This window comes from Narcine bancroftii, chromosome 3 (genome assembly GCF_036971445.1).
Source record: "Narcine bancroftii isolate sNarBan1 chromosome 3, sNarBan1.hap1, whole genome shotgun sequence".
NCBI lineage: Eukaryota > Metazoa > Chordata > Chondrichthyes > Torpediniformes > Narcinidae > Narcine > Narcine bancroftii.
In genome coordinates, this window is record NC_091471.1 from 296,679,294 (window position 1) to 296,698,393 (window position 19,100).

The 19,100-nt window shown below is 41.4% G+C and overlaps 1 protein-coding gene across 5 annotated transcripts in view; it reads left to right on the forward strand.

Moving 5' to 3' along the window:
* The first annotated feature begins 1,276 nt into the window (after positions 1-1,276).
* Positions 1,277-19,100, forward strand: part of mbd3a (methyl-CpG binding domain protein 3a) — a 37,367-nt gene continuing 19,543 nt past the window's right edge. The window contains exons 1-4 of one of the 5 annotated variants that reach the window (XR_011354545.1): positions 1,277-1,539; positions 14,843-14,941; positions 15,707-15,866; positions 18,728-18,865. Coding sequence is in view for 4 of the 5 variants with exons in the window: in XM_069928629.1 (XP_069784730.1) it covers positions 1,430-1,539; positions 14,843-14,941; positions 15,707-15,866; positions 18,728-18,865 (507 nt within the window). In the remaining variant the exon portion in view is untranslated. The remainder of the gene's footprint in view (positions 1,540-14,842; positions 14,942-15,706; positions 15,867-18,727; positions 18,866-19,100) is intronic. The other 4 variants (XM_069928629.1, XM_069928630.1, XM_069928631.1 and 1 more) reach the window with 4 other exon arrangements.

Below are 19,100 nucleotides of genomic sequence, written 5' to 3' on the forward strand. Positions count from 1 at the left end.
AGCTTGTTGATCTATAGTAAAGTATAGTAAAAAGGAGGTAGATCAGCTCGTTGAAAAGTGTAAATGCAAATGTCAGCAAAACTGGTTGAAGGAGTGCTGTGGTGCATGTAGTGAAAAGAACTGGATGTCCCATTTGGACATACCTAACAGCAGTTATGGACTTTATATCCTATGGTGTCTCTGGAGTCAAACAGATGATGATTAAGAGTTTATTTATTGTCATGTACATAAATGCAATATACAGTCACTGGTACACCAACCTCAGTAGTATAAATTAAATTACCATAATATGCCAAGACAGAATAAATATAAAAGGACAGATAAATAAATAATCGTTCAAGCTGCTCAATGCATCACCTTAAAGCTAACAAAGTCCTGGGATCTTTATTCTGAAAGAGAGAATTTACCTGTTTTCTATCTCATGGATAATGCAATGCCATATACATTGTACCAAAGTTCAGATTTATTGTCAGAATACATTCATGACATCACATACAACCTTGAGATTCATTTTTCCTGCGGCCCGGCAGAATTATCATTAACTGGTTGTGCAAAAAAAAACCAAGCTCAAGAAAAGATAGTTATACACAAGAGAGAAATGTGAACAAACTGACTGCAATACAGAAGAAAAATAAATATTCAGTCATAAATAATGTGCAAAGAGTATCAAATGAGCCTCTACTTACTCAGAGGTTTGCGGAGCTTTGGCACGACATCGGAAACCCTGGCAAACTTCCACAGAGGGGTGTTGGAGACTGTGCTGACCGGCTGCATGGTGGCCAATACCCCCTGCCAAAGGGGAGTGGACACAGCCCAGGACATCACCGGCAAAACCCCTCCAGGACATCTTTGCTGTTGGCGAGCAGCAGCAAACATCGAGTGATGGCCGCCGCCCAGCCAGCACACGCTGGGAAAGCGATGTGGGCGCCACCGGACCCGCACCGAGTGAAACCCCATGGGCTGCTGAAGCCGAGTGGATCCAGCGTTTCGGTGCTTTTCGCACCACCAGCTGCTACCAACAACAAACTCAATGAGGGTTACATTTCAGGATTGCTACATTTGCACTGTCTTGATTTCTCTCTCTGTATCGCACAGTTGCAAACATTTCTTTATTTGTTTCCATGTGTACATGGGATACAATTCTTTTTTGCACTGCCAAAAAGTAGTAATTCTGCCTCGCCCGCAAGCGAAAAAGCAAATAAGTGCGCAGCGCAGTGGAACGCCCTCGCCCCGCGGAGGGCGACGGCACTCTTTCGTCTGTGCGGAGGGAGTCAGGCTGGCGGGCGCCGCGAGGGGTGGGGCGGCTCACTGAGCGGAGGGCTGCGGTGCCAGGCCGGGTGGCGGCGGCGCGGGATCCCCGGTCCATGCTCCCGACCGGAGGCGGGGGAGATTTTCCGTCGGCGCCCTCGAGCCAGCGGCAGCCCTGGAGATGGAGAGGAAACGCTTCGAGTGCTCGGCGCTGCCCTCCGGCTGGAAGCGCGAAGAGGTGACTCGGAAGTCGGGTCTGTCGGCGGGCAAGAGCGACGTGTACTACTACAGGTGAGCCGAGGCCGAGGCCTGCGAGGCCGCCGGGAGGCACCGGCGCCCAGTCGGAGGGGCGAGGAGACGGGGCTCCTTGTGTCCGAGGGTGTGGGGGAGGGGAAGGCCTTGGGCTGGGACAAAAGCAGCTCGGCTGGGCCTTTCGCCTCTCCCCAGCGTGTGTTGTTGGAGGGGGCTGTAAGGGAAGCAGGAAGCCCCCTTCAACCTGCGGCCCGGCGGCTGGTTCCCCGGGGAAAGGCGTCGGCCCCGGCCGGCAACTTGTGCAAGCTGCAGCGGGAGCTCGTTTTTAATTTGCAAATTAAAACCCATATCCACCAGCTTTTATTATTGCACCTTCCCCGGTGGTTTTACACGTGGCTGTCGAGTTCACTGCCCCATCAGCGTTTGAAACGTCGTCATTCTCAACAGGAGCCCCTCGCATTTGCGCCCCAATTTTAAGCCCTGTTGGATTGGTTTATCACATGGTGGTTATTCTGTTTTTAAAAAAAAGTATGGTGAACTGCAGAATTGATAGAAGTATTTCTTGAAAGTCGTGCATTGCTCAAGTTTGCAATGGAGCTTCTGAGGCACTTGTCTGCACAGATTTGAGGGGGAAGAAAGGTTTCGAGCCTGACTGAAAGAACATTGCCGTTGAATCGCTCACGAGTTGTCCAATCCGAGAAACCCAGAATGTGAATCTTTGTATTGGCTGGCTAATTTATGGCAAGAGTTAAAGTTAGAACGGGTGAACCGTGAGCCAAGAAAAACGACAACTTTTGGAGCTGCCTGGATGAATTGTGAGGATACTTTTCGGTGCCTGTGATTCTGAGACAATTTCTGAGCCAGTGTTGGAGAAGGCAAAAGTTGGAAGATGGCAGGAGTTTTTAAAAATTGTAATTTGCTTAACTTGGATAAAAGTTTGAAATTGTGAACTCTTCTTGTTGACGTGCTACTTAATTTGAAAAAAAAAATCTGCCTCTTTGTAAGGTGCAGGATGCCGTCTGGGCACTATCGTGACTGGTGAGGATACGGGATGCGGAAAGATTTGAGCTGAGTGAGACTGTCAGATGTACGCAAAACACAAAAGTCTTGCAGACACCATAGTGGAAGTAAAAACGCAATGCTGGAGAAACTCAGCAGGTGAACTAGGGTGCCTGCCTACATTTGGCTCCTGTCTTGATTTAAATTTTTTTTAGCTGCATAAAGTACAGTGTTTGACCTGCTGAGTTTCTTCAGCATTGCCTTTTTATGGTCAGATGTACCATTTTTCTTTGGCTTGGCTTCGCGGACGAAGATTTATGGAGGGGGTAAAAGTCCACGTCAGCTGCAGGCTCGTTTGTGGCTGACCAGTCCGATGCGGGACAGGCAGACACGGTTGCAGCGGTTGCAGGGGAAAATTGGCTGGTTGGGGTTGGGTTTTTCCTCCTTTGTCTTTTGTCAGTGAGGTGGGCTCTGTGGTCTTCTTCAAAGGAGGTTGCTGCCCGCCAAATTGTGAGGCGCCAAGATGCACGGTTTGAGGCGAGATCAGCCCACTGGCGGTGGTCAATGTGGCAGGCACCAAGAGATTTCTTTAGGCAGTCCTTGTACCTTTTCTTTGGTGCACCTCTGTCACGGTGGCCAGTGGAGAGCTCGCCATAGAACACGATCTTGGGAAGGCAATGGTCCTCCATTCTGGAGACGTGACCCACCCAGCGCAGCTGGATCTTCAGCAGCGTGGACTCGATGCTGTCGACCTCTGCCATCTCGAGTACTTCGACGTTAGGGATGAAAGCGCTCCAATGGATGTTGAGGATGGAGCGGAGACAACGCTGGTGGAAGCGTTCTAGGAGCCGTAGGTGATGCCTGTAGAGGACCCATGATTCGTGTTAACTAGTAAAGTGTCCTTGGTTCCTGATCGATATTTATCATGAACTCAACATGAGTCCATTTCACTATTCTCACTGGTGTCTTGTTGGGCACTAGTAAACTCATACCCCGAATAAATAATTATTGCTTGTAAAGCTGTTGGATAATCCCCTGGGTCAGGAAAGCCATAACAATGCAAAATATTTTCTCATTACCAGCTTGATGAACATGTTTTGTTGACTATTACTGGTCTCTTTTCCAGTGTAGGTATCAATTCACAGTGAAGTCCCAGAAATGTACAATGCAGAAATGGGGATGGTCATCTATGTTGACGGTGGTTCCTTATCCCATCTGCCTGTATGGCCGCTATGCCTTTCCTAACCAAGTACCTGTCATCTGTGTTTTAACCATTGTAGCAGTATTTGCCTGGATCATTATCTCTGACAGGTCATTGTAGATATTCATCAGCTTCTTAATGGCAAAACCTAGCCTTTGAACATCTTGTAAAATTTCTCCTAACTTGAACCTTGTCATCAGTCTTGATGAAGGATTCCAAACCAAAATGTTGACGATTCTTATTCTCCCACTGATCCAACTTGACTCAATGTTTGAAAGCAGATTGTTTATTGACCCAGATTTCACCATTCTTCTCGCCACTGGGCATGAGCAAGTTGGGCAGATTTAATCTGTGCCGATGACTGATTCAGGCTCATTGCATTCTATTGAGGATAAACTAATCTTATCCAAATCTCCCTGTAACAAGGGGATAACTAAAAAAAAATCTCTGCCATTCTGTCTGTTACTAGCACATCCTTCCTGTCGTGAGTGAACGTGTACAATATTCCAAGTACGATTTTAATAATGTTTTGTATAAGCACTACATAAAATCTTGCACTCAATGCTTTGGCCTCTAAAGGAAAGCCTGAGTGCCTTTTTCACTACCTTGTGCAAATGTGTCAGCACTCTCAGGGGCCTACAGACTGGCACTTCAGGGTTTCTCTATACATCAGTGCTCTGAAGATCCCTGCCATTTCCCAGAATTTGACCTCTCAAAGTGCATTACCTCACACTTACCTGGATTAAATTTCATTTGCCAACACTTTGCCTATCATTCCATCTCATCCGTGTCTGTATCGTTCGACTGCCGCCTTCACTCTCTGAAACACCCAATTTCTTTGTGTTTTCTGCAGATTTTTTAATCAAAAATTTGGGCGGCATGGTGCTGTGGTTAGCCTTTACAGCGTCAGTGATCAGGACTGGGGTTCAAGTCCCATGCTGTCTGTAAGGAGTTTGACATTTTGTGTGTCCGTGTGGGTTTTCTCTGGGGACTCCCACTGTTCAAAAAACATACTGGGGGTGTAGGTTAATGGGTTTAAATTGGCCGGCATAGACTTGAGGGCAGAAATGGCCTGTTACCGTGCAGTATGTCTTTTTTAAAAAACCTACAAATTTCACAGCACTGATTCCTGTGCTACATTACTTTTACTGAACTTTAGTCATTCACTTCTATCTTATCCACTGTTGCCAACACACCTTGGATCCATTGTGTTTTAACTTTCTGAGCCATGCAGACCTTGTCAAGAGCTTTAAAGTCCATGTAAATATTGTCTGCGGCTTTGCCTTCATCAATTTTCTAAGTTATCATCTCAAAAATAAATCAGATGGATGAGACACCATTGCACAGAACAGTGCTGATTCCTCCTAATCAGATAATGCTTTTGCAAGTGAACATAAATCATGCTCCTCAGAATCTTTTAACTACTTAACTATCACAGATGTGAAATAGTTTCCAGGGACTTGTTCCTACAGGTTTTGAACAAGGGGACAACATTTAGCTATCTTTCTGTCTTCTGGCATCTTGCCTATGGCTAATAAAAATGCGGAAAATCTCTCTGCTTTCTTGTATCATGTAAAATAGTCTGGAGGCACTTGAAGGGTTGTAAGAGGAAACAGAAAACAAACCCGCAGAAGTAAGGCGGCATGATTGGTATACTCTTTACAGCACCAGTGATCAGGACTGGACCTGGGTTCAAATCCCATGCTGTCTGTAAGGAGTTTGTACGTTCTCCCTGTGTCTGCATAGGTTTTTCTCCGGCGGCTCTGGTTTCCTCTCATCCTTGAAAATGTACTGGGGGGGGGGGGGGGGGGAGGGGGAGGGGATGTAGGTTAATGGTTGTAAATTGGGCGGGATAAACTCAGGGCCAAATTGGCCTGTTTCAGTGCTGTATGCCTTTATATTTTAAAAAAATTGACTCTTAATAACATTTTACTGAAGAAAATTATGCTGGCATCTTAGCAAAATGAAAACTCATCTGAGTTTCAGGATGAATTTAAAAACTGCTTCCAGAGGACTTAAAAATATGAGATGCATGAGAAGGAATGTGAGGGGAAAAAATTGTAGAGGCATGCTTCAAACATGCTGAGGACTGGAAAACTGCAAACATCACACCTTGTTCAGAAAGGATACAGGGAAAAACCGAGCAACTCTAAACTATCTAGTTTGATCTTGGAGGTGGAGTAAGGTCTACAAACTATAATCAGGCCCACAATTAGAAGTCATTCTGCCGTGTGGATTGGATCAAGAAAGCCTGTGCAAATTTCATAAAGGCAAGTCATGTATAATTGACTTAATGACTTTTGATAAAATAACAAAAAATTATATGTTATGCATGAACATCAAGAACATTTTTGATGAAATGCCTCATGCTTGTCATCAAGATTAAAGCCCAGGAAAAACAAAAGAGCTGTAACATCTTGTAACAGAAAAATTGTTGTATTATTGACTACATTTCAGCACTTAACACCATCATCCCCTCAAAACTGATAAGCAAATTCTAAAACCTGGGAGTTAACACCCCACTGTGTAATTTGATTATGGATTTCCTCACTTCCGGACCACAATCTGTGAAGATTGGTAGGAATTTCTCCTCCACAATCTCCATCACTATCTGAGCACCACAGGGGTGTATTCTTATCCCTCTGCTCTATTCATTTTACATTTATGACTGCATAGCTCAGTATGACATTAGCAAATTTGTAGTTGGTGTTAACGATACCATGGTAGAGGGTTTATAAAGGAAGGGGATGAGCCAACATACAGGATGGAGATTGAAAACTTGGCTGAATGGTGCACCAACAACAACCTTGCACTCAGTGTCACCAAAACTAAGGAGCAGATTGTTGACTTCAGGAAAGGAAAGCCAGAGGTTCACAATCCTGTGATCATTGGGGGTTCAGAGGTGGAAAGGATGATCAAATTTTAGATCTTGCGAGTCACCATCTCGGAGGATCATTCCTGGACTTAACACACCAATGGCATTAGGAAGAAACTAGGTCAGTACCTCTACTTCCTCAGGAGTTTTTGGAGGATTGGTATGACCCCAGAAACCCTGGGAAAATTCTACAGAGGCATGGTGGAAAGTGTACTGACTGTCCTCATTACAGTCTGGTATGGAGACACCAATACCCCTGAGTTTTACACTCAAGATAAAAGTGTAAAAGTCCAAAAGGTAGTCGACACAGCCAGGACATCACAGACAAAACTTTTCCTACTGTAGTTCAGTGATTCTGCAGCTTTATAATTATAGCTGCTGTTTACCTGCAAGAGAAGTGAGGAATGGCATTTAAACCTAGAGTCAACAAATTATTTCTGCATGTTATAACGAATGTCAAATAGCAGCCTCTTTGTGTGTGGCAAGCTTCCACAAATATGTCTGACGAAGGTGTAGCATTGTAGGTAAGTTTCTGATTTCTTGTCAACTGCTGAGAAACAGTGAAAATGTTGGTTTGCGTGCTATCCAGTGATCAGATCTACTACATTTCAGTGCTATTTTAGATTGAAACATTCGCAGAAAATCACGGTAAAATCAAAGTGATTAATGGAGGATTTTTAAGATGATGAATCTCTCTTGTGAAACGAAAATAGAGGGAGAATTTAATTTGGAGTACAGTAATGTGGTGTAAAACAAAAAAAATCATGAATATTATTAGGCATACAAATAGGAAAATCCCAATGTTTATCTTATCCGAAGTAATATTTACTATTATTGTAAAGTACTTAAATTCATTTGGTTTTTTTTTTGAACAGCTATTTGTTGACTGAAATTGAAAAATAAATTCAATAATTATGAGTTGATTTACAGAATTCGTCTGATTCTCTCAAACGTGTAATTATGAAATTTCAATTCTGGCCTGTCAGCATGTTCAGAGAACCCATTTTGCTGTGCAAGGTTGCATCAATGTTTAAAGTCTGATATTTCAGGCCATTGCACCTTGAGATATCTGTTTGTGTAGTAATATCGTTGTGGGAAATCACAATGAATTCAAGATTGAGTTTTCGGAAGCATTAATCCAGACCTCAGTTTTAACCGATATCAATTAAACAGTAGCATTGCATTACCTTTTATGCTTGCTGCACACACCATGAATGTATGCACAAATTTTAGTGAACTTGAGCCATATGATTGTGTCTAGAATGGTTTTTTCTTTGGCTTGGCTTCGCGGACGAAGATTTATGGAGGGGGTAAAAAGTCCACGTCAGCTGCAGGCTCGTTCGTGGCTGACAAGTCCGATGCGGGACAGGCAGACACGGTTGCAGGGGAAAATTGGTTGGTTGGGGTTGGGTGTTGGGTTTTTTCCTCCTTTGCCTTTTGTCAGTGAGGTGGGCTCTGCGGTCTTCTTCAAAGGAGGTTGCTGCCCGCCAAACTGTGAGGCGCCAAGATGCACGGTTTGAGGCGTTATCAGCCCACTGGCGGTGGTCAATGTGGCAGGCACCAAGAGATTTCTTTAGGCAGTCCTTGTACCTTTTCTTTGGTGCACCTCTGTCACGGTGGCCAGTGGAGAGCTCGCCATATAACACGATCTTGGGAAGGCGATGGTCCTCCATTCTGGAGACGTGACCCATCCAGCGCAGCTGGATCTTCAGCAGCGTGGACTCGATGCTGTCGACCTCTGCCATCTCGAGTACTTCGACGTTAGGGATGAAAGTGCTCCAATGGATGTTGAGGATGGAGCGGAGACAACGCTGGTGGAAGCGTTCTAGGAGCCGTAGGTGGTGCCGGTAGAGGACCCATGATTCGGAGCCGAACAGGAGTGTGGGTATGACAACGGCTCTGTATACGCTTATCTTTGTGAGGTTTTTCAGTTGGTTGTTTTTCCAGACTCTTTTGTGTAGTCTTCCAAAGGCACTATTTGCCTTGGCGAGTCTGTTGTCTATCTCATTGTCGATCCTTGCATCTGATGAAATGGTGCAGCCGAGATAGGTAAACTGGTTGACCGTTTTGAGTTTTGTGTGCCCGATGGAGATGTGGGGGGGCTGGTAGTCATGGTGGGGAGCTGGCTGATGGAGGACCTCAGTTTTCTTCAGGCTGACTTCCAGGCCAAACATTTTGGCAGTTTCCGCAAAGCAGGACGTCAAGCGCTGAAGAGCTGGCTCTGAATGGGCAACTAAAGCGGCATCGTCTGCAAAGAGTAGTTCACGGACAAGTTTCTCTTGTGTCTTGGTGTGAGCTTGCAGGCGCCTCAGATTGAAGAGACTGCCATCCGTGCGGTACCGGATGTAAACAGCGTCTTCATTGTTGGGGTCTTTCATGGCTTGGTTCAGCATCATGCTGAACCAACTCCAGCTCCCTCAACAGCCCCTAAGGCTAGAGCTGGATGAGGTTCTCACCCTGGATGAGACATATAAGGCAATCGAACAACTGAAAAGTGGCAAAGCAGCAGGTATGGATGGAATCCCCCCAGAGGTCTGGAAGGCTGGCGGCAAAACTCTGCATGCCAAACTGCATGAGTTTTTCAAGCTTTGTTGGGACCAAGGAAAACTGCCTCAGGATCTTCGTGATGCCACCATCATCACCCTGTACAAAAACAAAGGCGAGAAATCAGACTGCTCAAACTACAGGGGAATCACGTTGCTCTCCATTGCAGGCAAAATCTTCGCTAGGATTCTACTAAATAGAATAATACCTAGTGTCGCTGAGAATATTCTCCCAGAATCACAGTGCGGCTTTCGCGCAAACAGAGGAACTACTGACATGGTCTTTGCCCTCAGACAGCTCCAAGAAAAGTGCAGAGAACAAAACAAAGGACTCTACATCACCTTTGTTGACCTCACCAAAGCCTTCGACACCGTGAGCAGGAAAGGGCTTTGGCAAATACTAGAGCGCATCGGATGTCCCCCAAAGTTCCTCAACATGATTATCCAACTGCACGAAAACCAACAAGGTCGGGTCAGATACAGCAATGTGCTCTCTGAACCCTTCTCCATTAACAATGGCGTGAAGCAAGGCTGTGTTCTCGCACCAACCCTCTTTTCAGTCTAGAATGGTACAGCAGAGAAAACAGGCATTCGGCCCTTCTAGTCTGTGCTGACCATTCCACTCATCCCATTGACCTGCTCCCATTCCATAACCCTCCAGTCCTCTCCCATCCATGTATTTATCCAATTTATTCTTCCTAAAACTTGATAGAGCCTGCATTCACATTAGATGGCAGCTCATTCCACACTCTCTCCACTCTCTGAATGAAGAACTTTCCCCTAATGTGCCCCCTTAACCTTTCCCCTTTCATCTTAAAACTGACCTCTTGTATTTATCTCCCCCAATCAAAGTGGAAAGTGTCTACTCGCATCCACTCTGTCTATATCTCTCATAATCTTTTAAACCTCTATCAAATCTCCCCTTCTTCTTCGCTCCAAGGAATAAAGTCATAACTTGTTTAATCTTTCCCTGTAACTCAACTCCTGAAGACCCGGAAACATCCTTGTAAATCTTCTATCCCCTCTTTCAATCTTATTGATATCTTTCATGTAGTTAGGTTACCTGAACTGCACACCACATTCCAAATTTGGCCTCACCAATGTCTTAAACAACTTCAATATAACATCCCAACTCCTGTACTCATTACTTTGATTTATAAAGGCTAAGGTGTCAAAAGCTTTCTTTACAACTCTGTCTACCTTTAGGGAATTATGTATCTGTATTCCCAGATCTCTTTGCTCCTCCGCACTCTTCAGTGCCCTACCAATTACAGTGTATGTCTTACCTTGGTTTGCCTTTCCAAAATGCAACACCTCACACTTGTCTGCATTAAATTCTATCTACAAATTCTATCTACCATTTTTTTAGCCCATTCTCCCAATTGGTCCAGAACCCTTTGCAAGCTTTGAAAAATTTCCTCGCAGTCCACAGCGCCACCTATCTTTGTATCATCAGCAAATTTGCTGGTCCAATTTATCACATTATCATCCATATTGTCATCCAGATAACAACAATGGTCCCAACACCGATCCCTGAGGAACACCTCTAGTCACAGGCCTCGAGTCTGAGAAGCGACCATTCACTACCACTCTGTTTTCTCCCACACAGCCAATTTCAAATCCAGTTTATAACCTCACTATGGAGACCTTATCAAAGACTTTACTAAAGTCCATGTAGACAACATCCACAGCCTTTCCTTCATCTACCTTGTAGGTAACTCCTCGAAAAATTCTACAACACAACCTACCACGAAGAAACCCATGCTGACAGTCCTTAATTAGCCCAAATATCTATGTATCCTATCTCTCATAACTCCTTCCAATAATTTACCTATATTGATGTCAGGCTCACCGACCTATAATGACCTGGTTTATTTTTTTGAGCCATTTTTAAACAATGGAACAACATGAGCTACCCTCCAATCCAATGTCCTTGTGGCTCAAGGACATTTTAAATTTATCTGCCAGTGCCCCAGCCATTTTTACACTAGTCTCCCTCAAGGTCTGAGGGAATATCATATTAGTATTGCACCATTTGTTGATAATATGCAGCTTTAAAAAAAAAAGAAAAATCCAATGTAAAATATATTTGCTTCCCATGAGTCTACCACTGAAGCAAGTTGAGTAGGCATTAAACTGATTTTGAAAGTAAATGCCAAGACTAAAAATTGAAATAAAGTCATTCTTTTTTAAATGAAGGAGTTTGATAATTTGTATAGTTTTTGTCCATGAAGTCACTGTTTGAACAGTTATGGAGATCAAATAAAATAGTTAGTTCCATTTAATACACTCATAATTACTCCTAAGATTGGACCATATGGACCTCGCTGTGCTAATAATGACCACCTTTAGTTAGCAATATCAGATTTGAATTAATATTTGAAAGCCAATGGAAATTGAGTTGAAAATATTTGAGTCAATGATTTTAATCTGTTGCATCAGTTGAGGAAATTTTTTAAAAAGAGGAACAATTTGGTTGAAACAGGAAAATGTATTTGGTTTCTGGACAGAGTCTGCGCCCTGTAACAGCACAAATGCATTTGTGCCTTGCCCAATGCGCTGAGTTGGCCATTTTTCTGGAACCCACATCACTCTTGCACTTTTAGAAAAGTTTGTGAAATACTCATGAAAAATAGAATAAGACAATATCCAATTTTTATTTTGTAATTTGAACCAAATATTTATTTGAAAGTTTGTCAAAACAACTGCAGATCCATTTACAAATTGATTGCATTTCAGCATATTTTTGTTTCATATTAAATATGGCACATTTCCATGTTCATATTTTCCTGTGGGTGTTCTTAAAGATTGGGAGGGAGCTTGTTATTTAGAATATTTTCTTCACAACATCCCTTCAGTTAACTTTTAAATAATTGCATGCAACATGGTTCAACTAGACAAGATTTTTTTTAAGATTAAATTAAGCATTTGTACCAAAAACTAAATCTAACATTCAGAAGTGTCATATCCACCTATGACCTCTTGCCTGTGGCCCTGTGCTGCTTCCCCTGCTCCTCCCCTCACCATTTTGTTTGGGTGCCTGCCTTCTTTTTGCTCATACCTTGATGAAGGGCTCAGGCCTGAAACATTGTTTATGTAGGAAAGATAAAAAAGAAACATAATCAACGCTGCATGACTTGCTGAGGTTCCCCAGAATTTTTGCATTAAAAAAAAAATTTCAGAAATTTCTTTTTACTTTCATTTGAGACTAATTCTGCTGTTAAATTGGATGTACCCTATTCTAATTTCATATTACCTGCTTGTGTTAAAGTATGCTCGTATGTTTTTTTTTATTCTGGACCATGCTTTGTCATGGATATATGAATTTTCCACTGGAAAATTTCTTGTCAAAATGTACGTTTAAGGAAGAATACCCTTAACTTATTTTACAATAGAGGTGTAGTATAAGTATTGTATAGTTTTGTAAGAAACCATGTACAGTACATAATGTTTCAAGAAATTGCAATGTCTAATTGATTCATCTTGAATTGTGGAAAAGGTGAAAATACCCAATTATCTATTGGGTATTCTCTGGCCAGGTTATCAACATATCCAATCTGTGGGGCTGCAACAGTAATGATGGAGCACTTGTAAAAACACAATGCTGGAGAAACTCAGCTGGTCTGCGCAACTCTGTGAAAGCTCTTCAAGTGATGCCTACTTTGAAGGGGTTCTCCTTTGCACAACACTCATGATGGAGCACTTGTGCAGTCTCCTTGAGAAAACAGTTGGAATAAGATCAAGGAAAATGAACAGTGATCTTGTGCTTCACTAATTCCAATGAGACAATTTGAAGGGGTTGGTATCATTCTCCCCGTCACCCCAAACTCCTTGTCTACCTCTTTAAGCCCTGTTTAAAATTTGAACAAGCTACCCATTTTTTTCCTTCCCCACAACATAAATGGTTGGATTTTTTTTGTCAAATACCCTTTGATTTACAAGTCAGTATTTGGTAGTTTACTTTAGCCTTGTTTTAAGTGTAGAGTGAAAAATTAAGTACACATATTCAACTTGGTGTGATGTACACTCTCTGTAGAAAGGTACAATAATAATATTTTGATTTCCCTAGTTTTCATACTTTTATAAGTTTTAAAGTGGTACATTTTCCTCTATGGGAAGAAGGTCCCAGAGTGAGCACGAACAATATCAACTTGAAAATTTGACTATTTTGGGTTAGTTATTCACACAATACAATTTGTGTATTTATATTGCCCTTTCTCATATAACATAACTTTTTAATGGGCTATTTAACTGTAATGTGGACATATTTAGAAGTCACTTTCAACATGATTGAAAGAATTTAGTTCAAAGAACCAATCTGCCAGAGAGAGACCTTATAACATTTTGCTTTCTTCTGTTACCCTTTTCATAGATCAATATGAGATCATACCTTTATTTTCCGACTAACCAGATCCTCTTCAAAAAATAGTGAATGATATACATCTTGTAGTCCATTTCCAATGTTGTTAATATCTAGTTCTTTTGTGTTGTTGCAAATTTAGATCCTAAATCTCCATGTTTAATGTGGCATGCAATAAAATCTCCAAATTCCCCTATTTTCCAAAATTCCACGATATTTTTTCTATATCTCCTCACCCAAATCCCCCTCCACTAAGTAGCTTCAGAGTTTCTAATTTATTTGTAGTTTTTAAAGTCTAATAGACCTGGGATTTAAAAAAGCTTTATAAGAATTGAATCCTGACAACAATGAAGACTGATTCAGTGTTTTGAAATTTTATTTAAGCAAATGTTCATAAAGATTTTAAAGTTGGTAACGGTTGTTAATTTGTACTTTTGCTGGTTCACAAAACAATACCATGTAAAGCGGACTTCTGGGATTCCTAATTGTCATTATTACGCTGTTTTTTTCTTTTGGTCCTTGCTAACCCAGCTGTTCTACTGTTCTACGATTGATGTTTTCAAATGATTAAGTTGTGAAGATTTGCATTTCTATCATGAAAGAAGACCGCTCAGGCTTTTTTTTTTGTTGCAAGAGTATTTTGGCTAGTCCCACTCTCCCATTCTACTGTGTCCCTGCAACAACCCACCAAGTATTTCCGTTTTCTTCTGAACATTTATGATTGAACCTCATCCCTAGATCAGTCTATTCCAGATCCAAAAAACTCGCCTTGTAGATCTTTCTTCCATGTAATTTTTTTCTCATTCTTTCATTGGTCACTTTCATTTTATGTTGTTTCATCACTAAAGCTGGATGTTTGTGTGTTTCTGTGCACTATTTTCAGAGGTATTTCACATTAGAATGTTAGTATAGTATAGCTGTGACTAATTTACTCCATTAGAAAGTTTCTTCCTAATTTTTGCCATCATTCATAGCAATTTTTAGCATCTTACTGAGACAGTGACAGATACTGGATGAAAATTCAAGATCATGCAGGTCTCATGGCATTAATTTTCTGGTGAGTAAGGAAGCCCAAATGGTCTTAACTGACCTATGATTAGTATAGGTCTTAAATACATTGGGGAATTGGGTTGGTTTATCAATTTTTTTTGAGTAGAAGAATAGTTCAAATATACATGTCTATTAACTTATATCAGTTGTCATTCAAATTACTAATAGTCCAAACCCTTTGTGTCTAGAGTGGTATCATTTTCAAATTTTAGAGTTATCTCAGTGAAGGTGATGGAGTGGGAAGAATTCAGAATGCTTAATTATGTTCCATTTCCATCCCCCATTTTAAATTGTGTTTCTCCCCTCTTGTTTAGGTTGCCAGTACATCACGCACCATTCCCTGGCCAAGAAGAGAGACAGGTGATCTGCTACCAGGCCTCTGCCAATGTAGCTCTTGAGCTGTCCACTAGGAGGTGCGTGAGAGACCTTTTCTTCCCCATGGGGAAGCGTGTGACACCTTCTCCTTCTCTAGTGTGATTGAGATCAGGAGATTGGTATGTGGGGGTCATGGGTCCAAACAACAAACACAGTAGAAGTTCTAGAGTTTCTGGGACTGTGAAAATATTGATACAAATATAAACACCTCAATTTCAATTGTATTATATATTCTTCCCTTTGTCTCCCTGCGCAGTTCATCTTTCCTGGTGAGAAAATATGGAGTTCTGCTTCCAGACCTCTGTCATTGCTGCTGTATAACCAGCTGCTGGGAGGTCTGTGCAAATAGCCTGAGAAATGGCACTTTTTTTCCCCCCCCCCTCTCTTCCCTGCCCTTTGGTGAAGCTCTTGGCTATACTTTGCATAGCTTTGATCAGCATCTTGCGTGGAAAATTGAGTGCTCCAAAATGTTCAGCTGTGCCATGCCAAATGGTTAATATTAGCAATGCCCCTAGTGTGGATTCTACATTCTCTTGGATGGTCATGACTGATCCCTTTAACTCGACTGGAAAGTAGATAATACAAGTTTGATCAGCTCGATATTTAGTTCAGCTCGAATAGTAGGTTGGTGTTTGGTTGACTGGTAGTGCTATCTGTGACCCTATTGAGTGATGGTTTCTTGGCATGTCGGCTACGTTGGTAGGTTTTAGTACCTTTTGGAAGTTCATACTTTTGGAAAAGTATATGACAAGTTTTATAATGCAATAAGAAACACTTTTTGCGATTGCATTATTTTATTTTAGCCCAAGTGGAAAGAAGTTCCGAAGCAAGCCACAGCTTGCGCGGTATCTGGGAAACTCAATGGATCTGAGCAGCTTCGATTTCCGAACAGGGAAAATGCTCATCAGCAAACTGAACAAGAACAGACAGAGACTACGCTTCGACTCTGCCAACCAGGTCAAGGTATTTAACATTTCGACATTTTCACCAGTTTATCGTATTTCACAATGATTTGAAGAATGATCCGCATGTTATCCCTAGTTAAGATGTTGACCCAACTGGCATTTGTCCAGGAATAGGCTCCACGATGGTTCATGGCATTTAACCTGTGAACTTCAGTGCAGTAGATGAAATTGCTCTGTAAACCCATATGTTTGCATTGATTAGAATTTGGCATGCCTACCTTCAGGCACCTACCAATACTGACTGAACTACCACCTGGTTGAGAACGTGTACAATGAGCATGAAACACTGAAAGTCTGGTTCCTGCCTGTCACTTTGTAGAGTTTGGCAACTTGCTGCTTTTGAAAGTCGGATATCTTCAATCGTGTGTAATCTTTTATGGCTGGTGGAAATGCCTGGGGAAACTTCTAAAAAATCAGCACGCAATGACTTTTGCAAAAGATAATGATTTCTTTTTCATATTGGTATTCAATATTTTGGGATAAATGACATTCCTGAACTAATACTGCAGTATTTCATTTTCACCAACTAAAATAGCTAGTGTTGCAGGTAGGTTCCTCCTTCTGCATTGTACCTTTTGTAATTAGCTGCCCCTTTGAGAACTAACATTTGGAAAATCCTAACAAATGGAATTAAAGCACTGAAATTAAGTTGACCCAAATATTTAAAGTGTTACTCCAATGTAGAGCATAATGCACTATTAAAAGCGGGTCAGTCTCTTTATTTTGTTCAGGCTAAATTGTCAGATCTAAAGGTATTAGATATATGGAAAGAGCTGCCACAGGAGATTGTTGAGGTGGATACCATTCCAGCTTTTCAAAGACATTTAGACAGGTAAATGGATATAAAATGTTAAGATGGATGTGGGCCAAATGCAGGTAAATGGGACTAGCTTAAGTAAACAGCTGGGTCAGCATTGGCTGAAGGGACTTTTTAAAATTTAGACATGCAGCGTGGTAACAGGCCATTTTGGCCCATAAGCCCGTGCCGCCCAATTTACACCCCATTAACTTACACCCCTGGTATGGTTTTGAACGGTGGGAGGAAACTGGAGCCCCTGGGGAAAACCCACGCAGAAACAAGGAGAATGTATGCACTCCTTACAGAAGGTGTTGGATTCAAACCCAGATCTGGTCCCATTCGCTGGCACTGTAAAGGCATTGCGCTAATTGTTATGCCAACCGTGTCATGAAGCTGACTCAATTACTTAATCTTTACAGTATAACTTTATAATATGATCATGGAGTTTGGTGGCAACAATGCAATCAGGAGATCTGAGCGCCTTTGAATTGTATGGTTGCTTCATTTGACTTGTTGAAATTGGTAGCAGGTAAATGGTATCCACTTGTTGCAAATGGAAACTGTCAAGCAACTGTCAATCATGAAAAGTATCAATGGGAAATTATTTTAATGTTGCCCATCCCATTATACAGACCATTCATGGCAATTGTGATAGATGCATAAATGTAAATTTACCTTTTATTGGATTCATTTCGATTCGTATAGCATAGTAGCACTTACTGCAAATGTGGTGCAGTTTTTAGTGGGTTATTTAATGTAAAACATGCACTGATCAGAAGCAATTAGTGAGCTTAGCTTTACTGACTGAGATTTGTGTTCAATAAAAGTATATTCCAGTTTAAAAAAAAAATGACAAGGGGCTTGGATGTGACTGTGCATCACAAAAAGTTAGTTTGGAGGTGCAACAGGTAATCAAGAAGGCAATTGGAATGTCGGCCTTCATGTATACAAGGATTGAATTTGAGAACAAGGAAGTTCTGCTGCGATTGTACAGGACACTGGTGTTGATACATCTGGATTACTGCATTTAATTTTGGTCTCCTCAAGTGGAAAGGATCTACTTACTGGCTTTGGAGACAATGCAGAGGAGGTTCACCAGGTTGATTGCAGAGATGAGGGTGTTATCCTGCAAGGAGAGTTGGAATTGTACTTTGCTGGAATTCAGAAGAATGTGAGAAATTGTAGAAACATTGAAAATTATGAAAGGGATAGATAAGATAGAAAAGTTGTTTCCACTGGTCTGAGACTAGAGGACATAGTTTCAAGATTTGGGTGAATATATTTAGGACAGATGAGGAGGAACTGCTTTACTCAGACAATAGTGAATCTGTTGGATTTTCTACCCTAGGATGCAGTAGAGACTGCATTGTTAAATTTATTGACTCAGATTTTTGAAGAGATGAGGAATTAGGCAGGTAGATGGAGTGGAGTCCACAACCAAATCAAGCATGACCTTATTAAAAGGTCTGCTCAATGGGCCAAATGGCCTACTCTTGCTCCTATTTCTCATGTACTTTTAGTCTATTTGCCCCAGATGGACCATCAAAACAGGACAAGAATCCCTCTCTTTATCTGCAGACCACCATCTTGAAGATAGTTCCATTTTTCTTAAATGTTCTGGTCTCCTCAAGATTAACATTGATGCCAATGCAGCGGGCTAAGATTCTGTCTGTCTGCACATGTGATTGTATAGCAAAGGTGGTTTGAGGAATAAGAATGATCGGAACCTAGCTTTTGGATTGGTTTGGAAAATATTTGGATGAAGTTCCCACTGTACTAACTTAAATTTCAAATGAACTGCAGAATCTAAAGCTCTCCAAAAGAAATCATTGTCTATGGAAAATGAAAAGCTGCTGAACTCCCCATATAATTGTTTGATGTTGTAATGTTAGAAAATACAACACTTGTAATGAATGCATATGCAGCGTATGGCGTTATAAAATTGATTTTAAAGTTGTAAATTAATTCCTTGATTTTGAAATTGGGTCAGAGGTGTATCTAAAATGCAATACCAATTGCAGTTAAAATATCCATACTTACGAACTGATTGATTTTTACAGGGTAAACCAGACCTGAACACCTCACTCCCTGTGAGACAGACTGCTTCAATATTTAAGCAACCTGTTACTAAAGTTACCAACCATCCCAACAACAAAGTAAAAATGGATCCACAGAAAGCTGTTGAACAGCCACGCCAGGTAGTTAATCTGAAATATATTTAGATTGGTTCAAATTTAATGAATCGCTTATAATTTTCTTAATTTTAAATATTTGACGATGTATATTTGTTTCTTTGATTCCTTATCATCCACCCCTATGGCCCAGTTTGTAAGGTGGTTTAAATGAATGTTTCCACATGAATGCTGCCACAAAACAACGAATTTCGTGACTTGTTCATGACACTTAATTCTAACAGAATGAGGATTCTTTGCC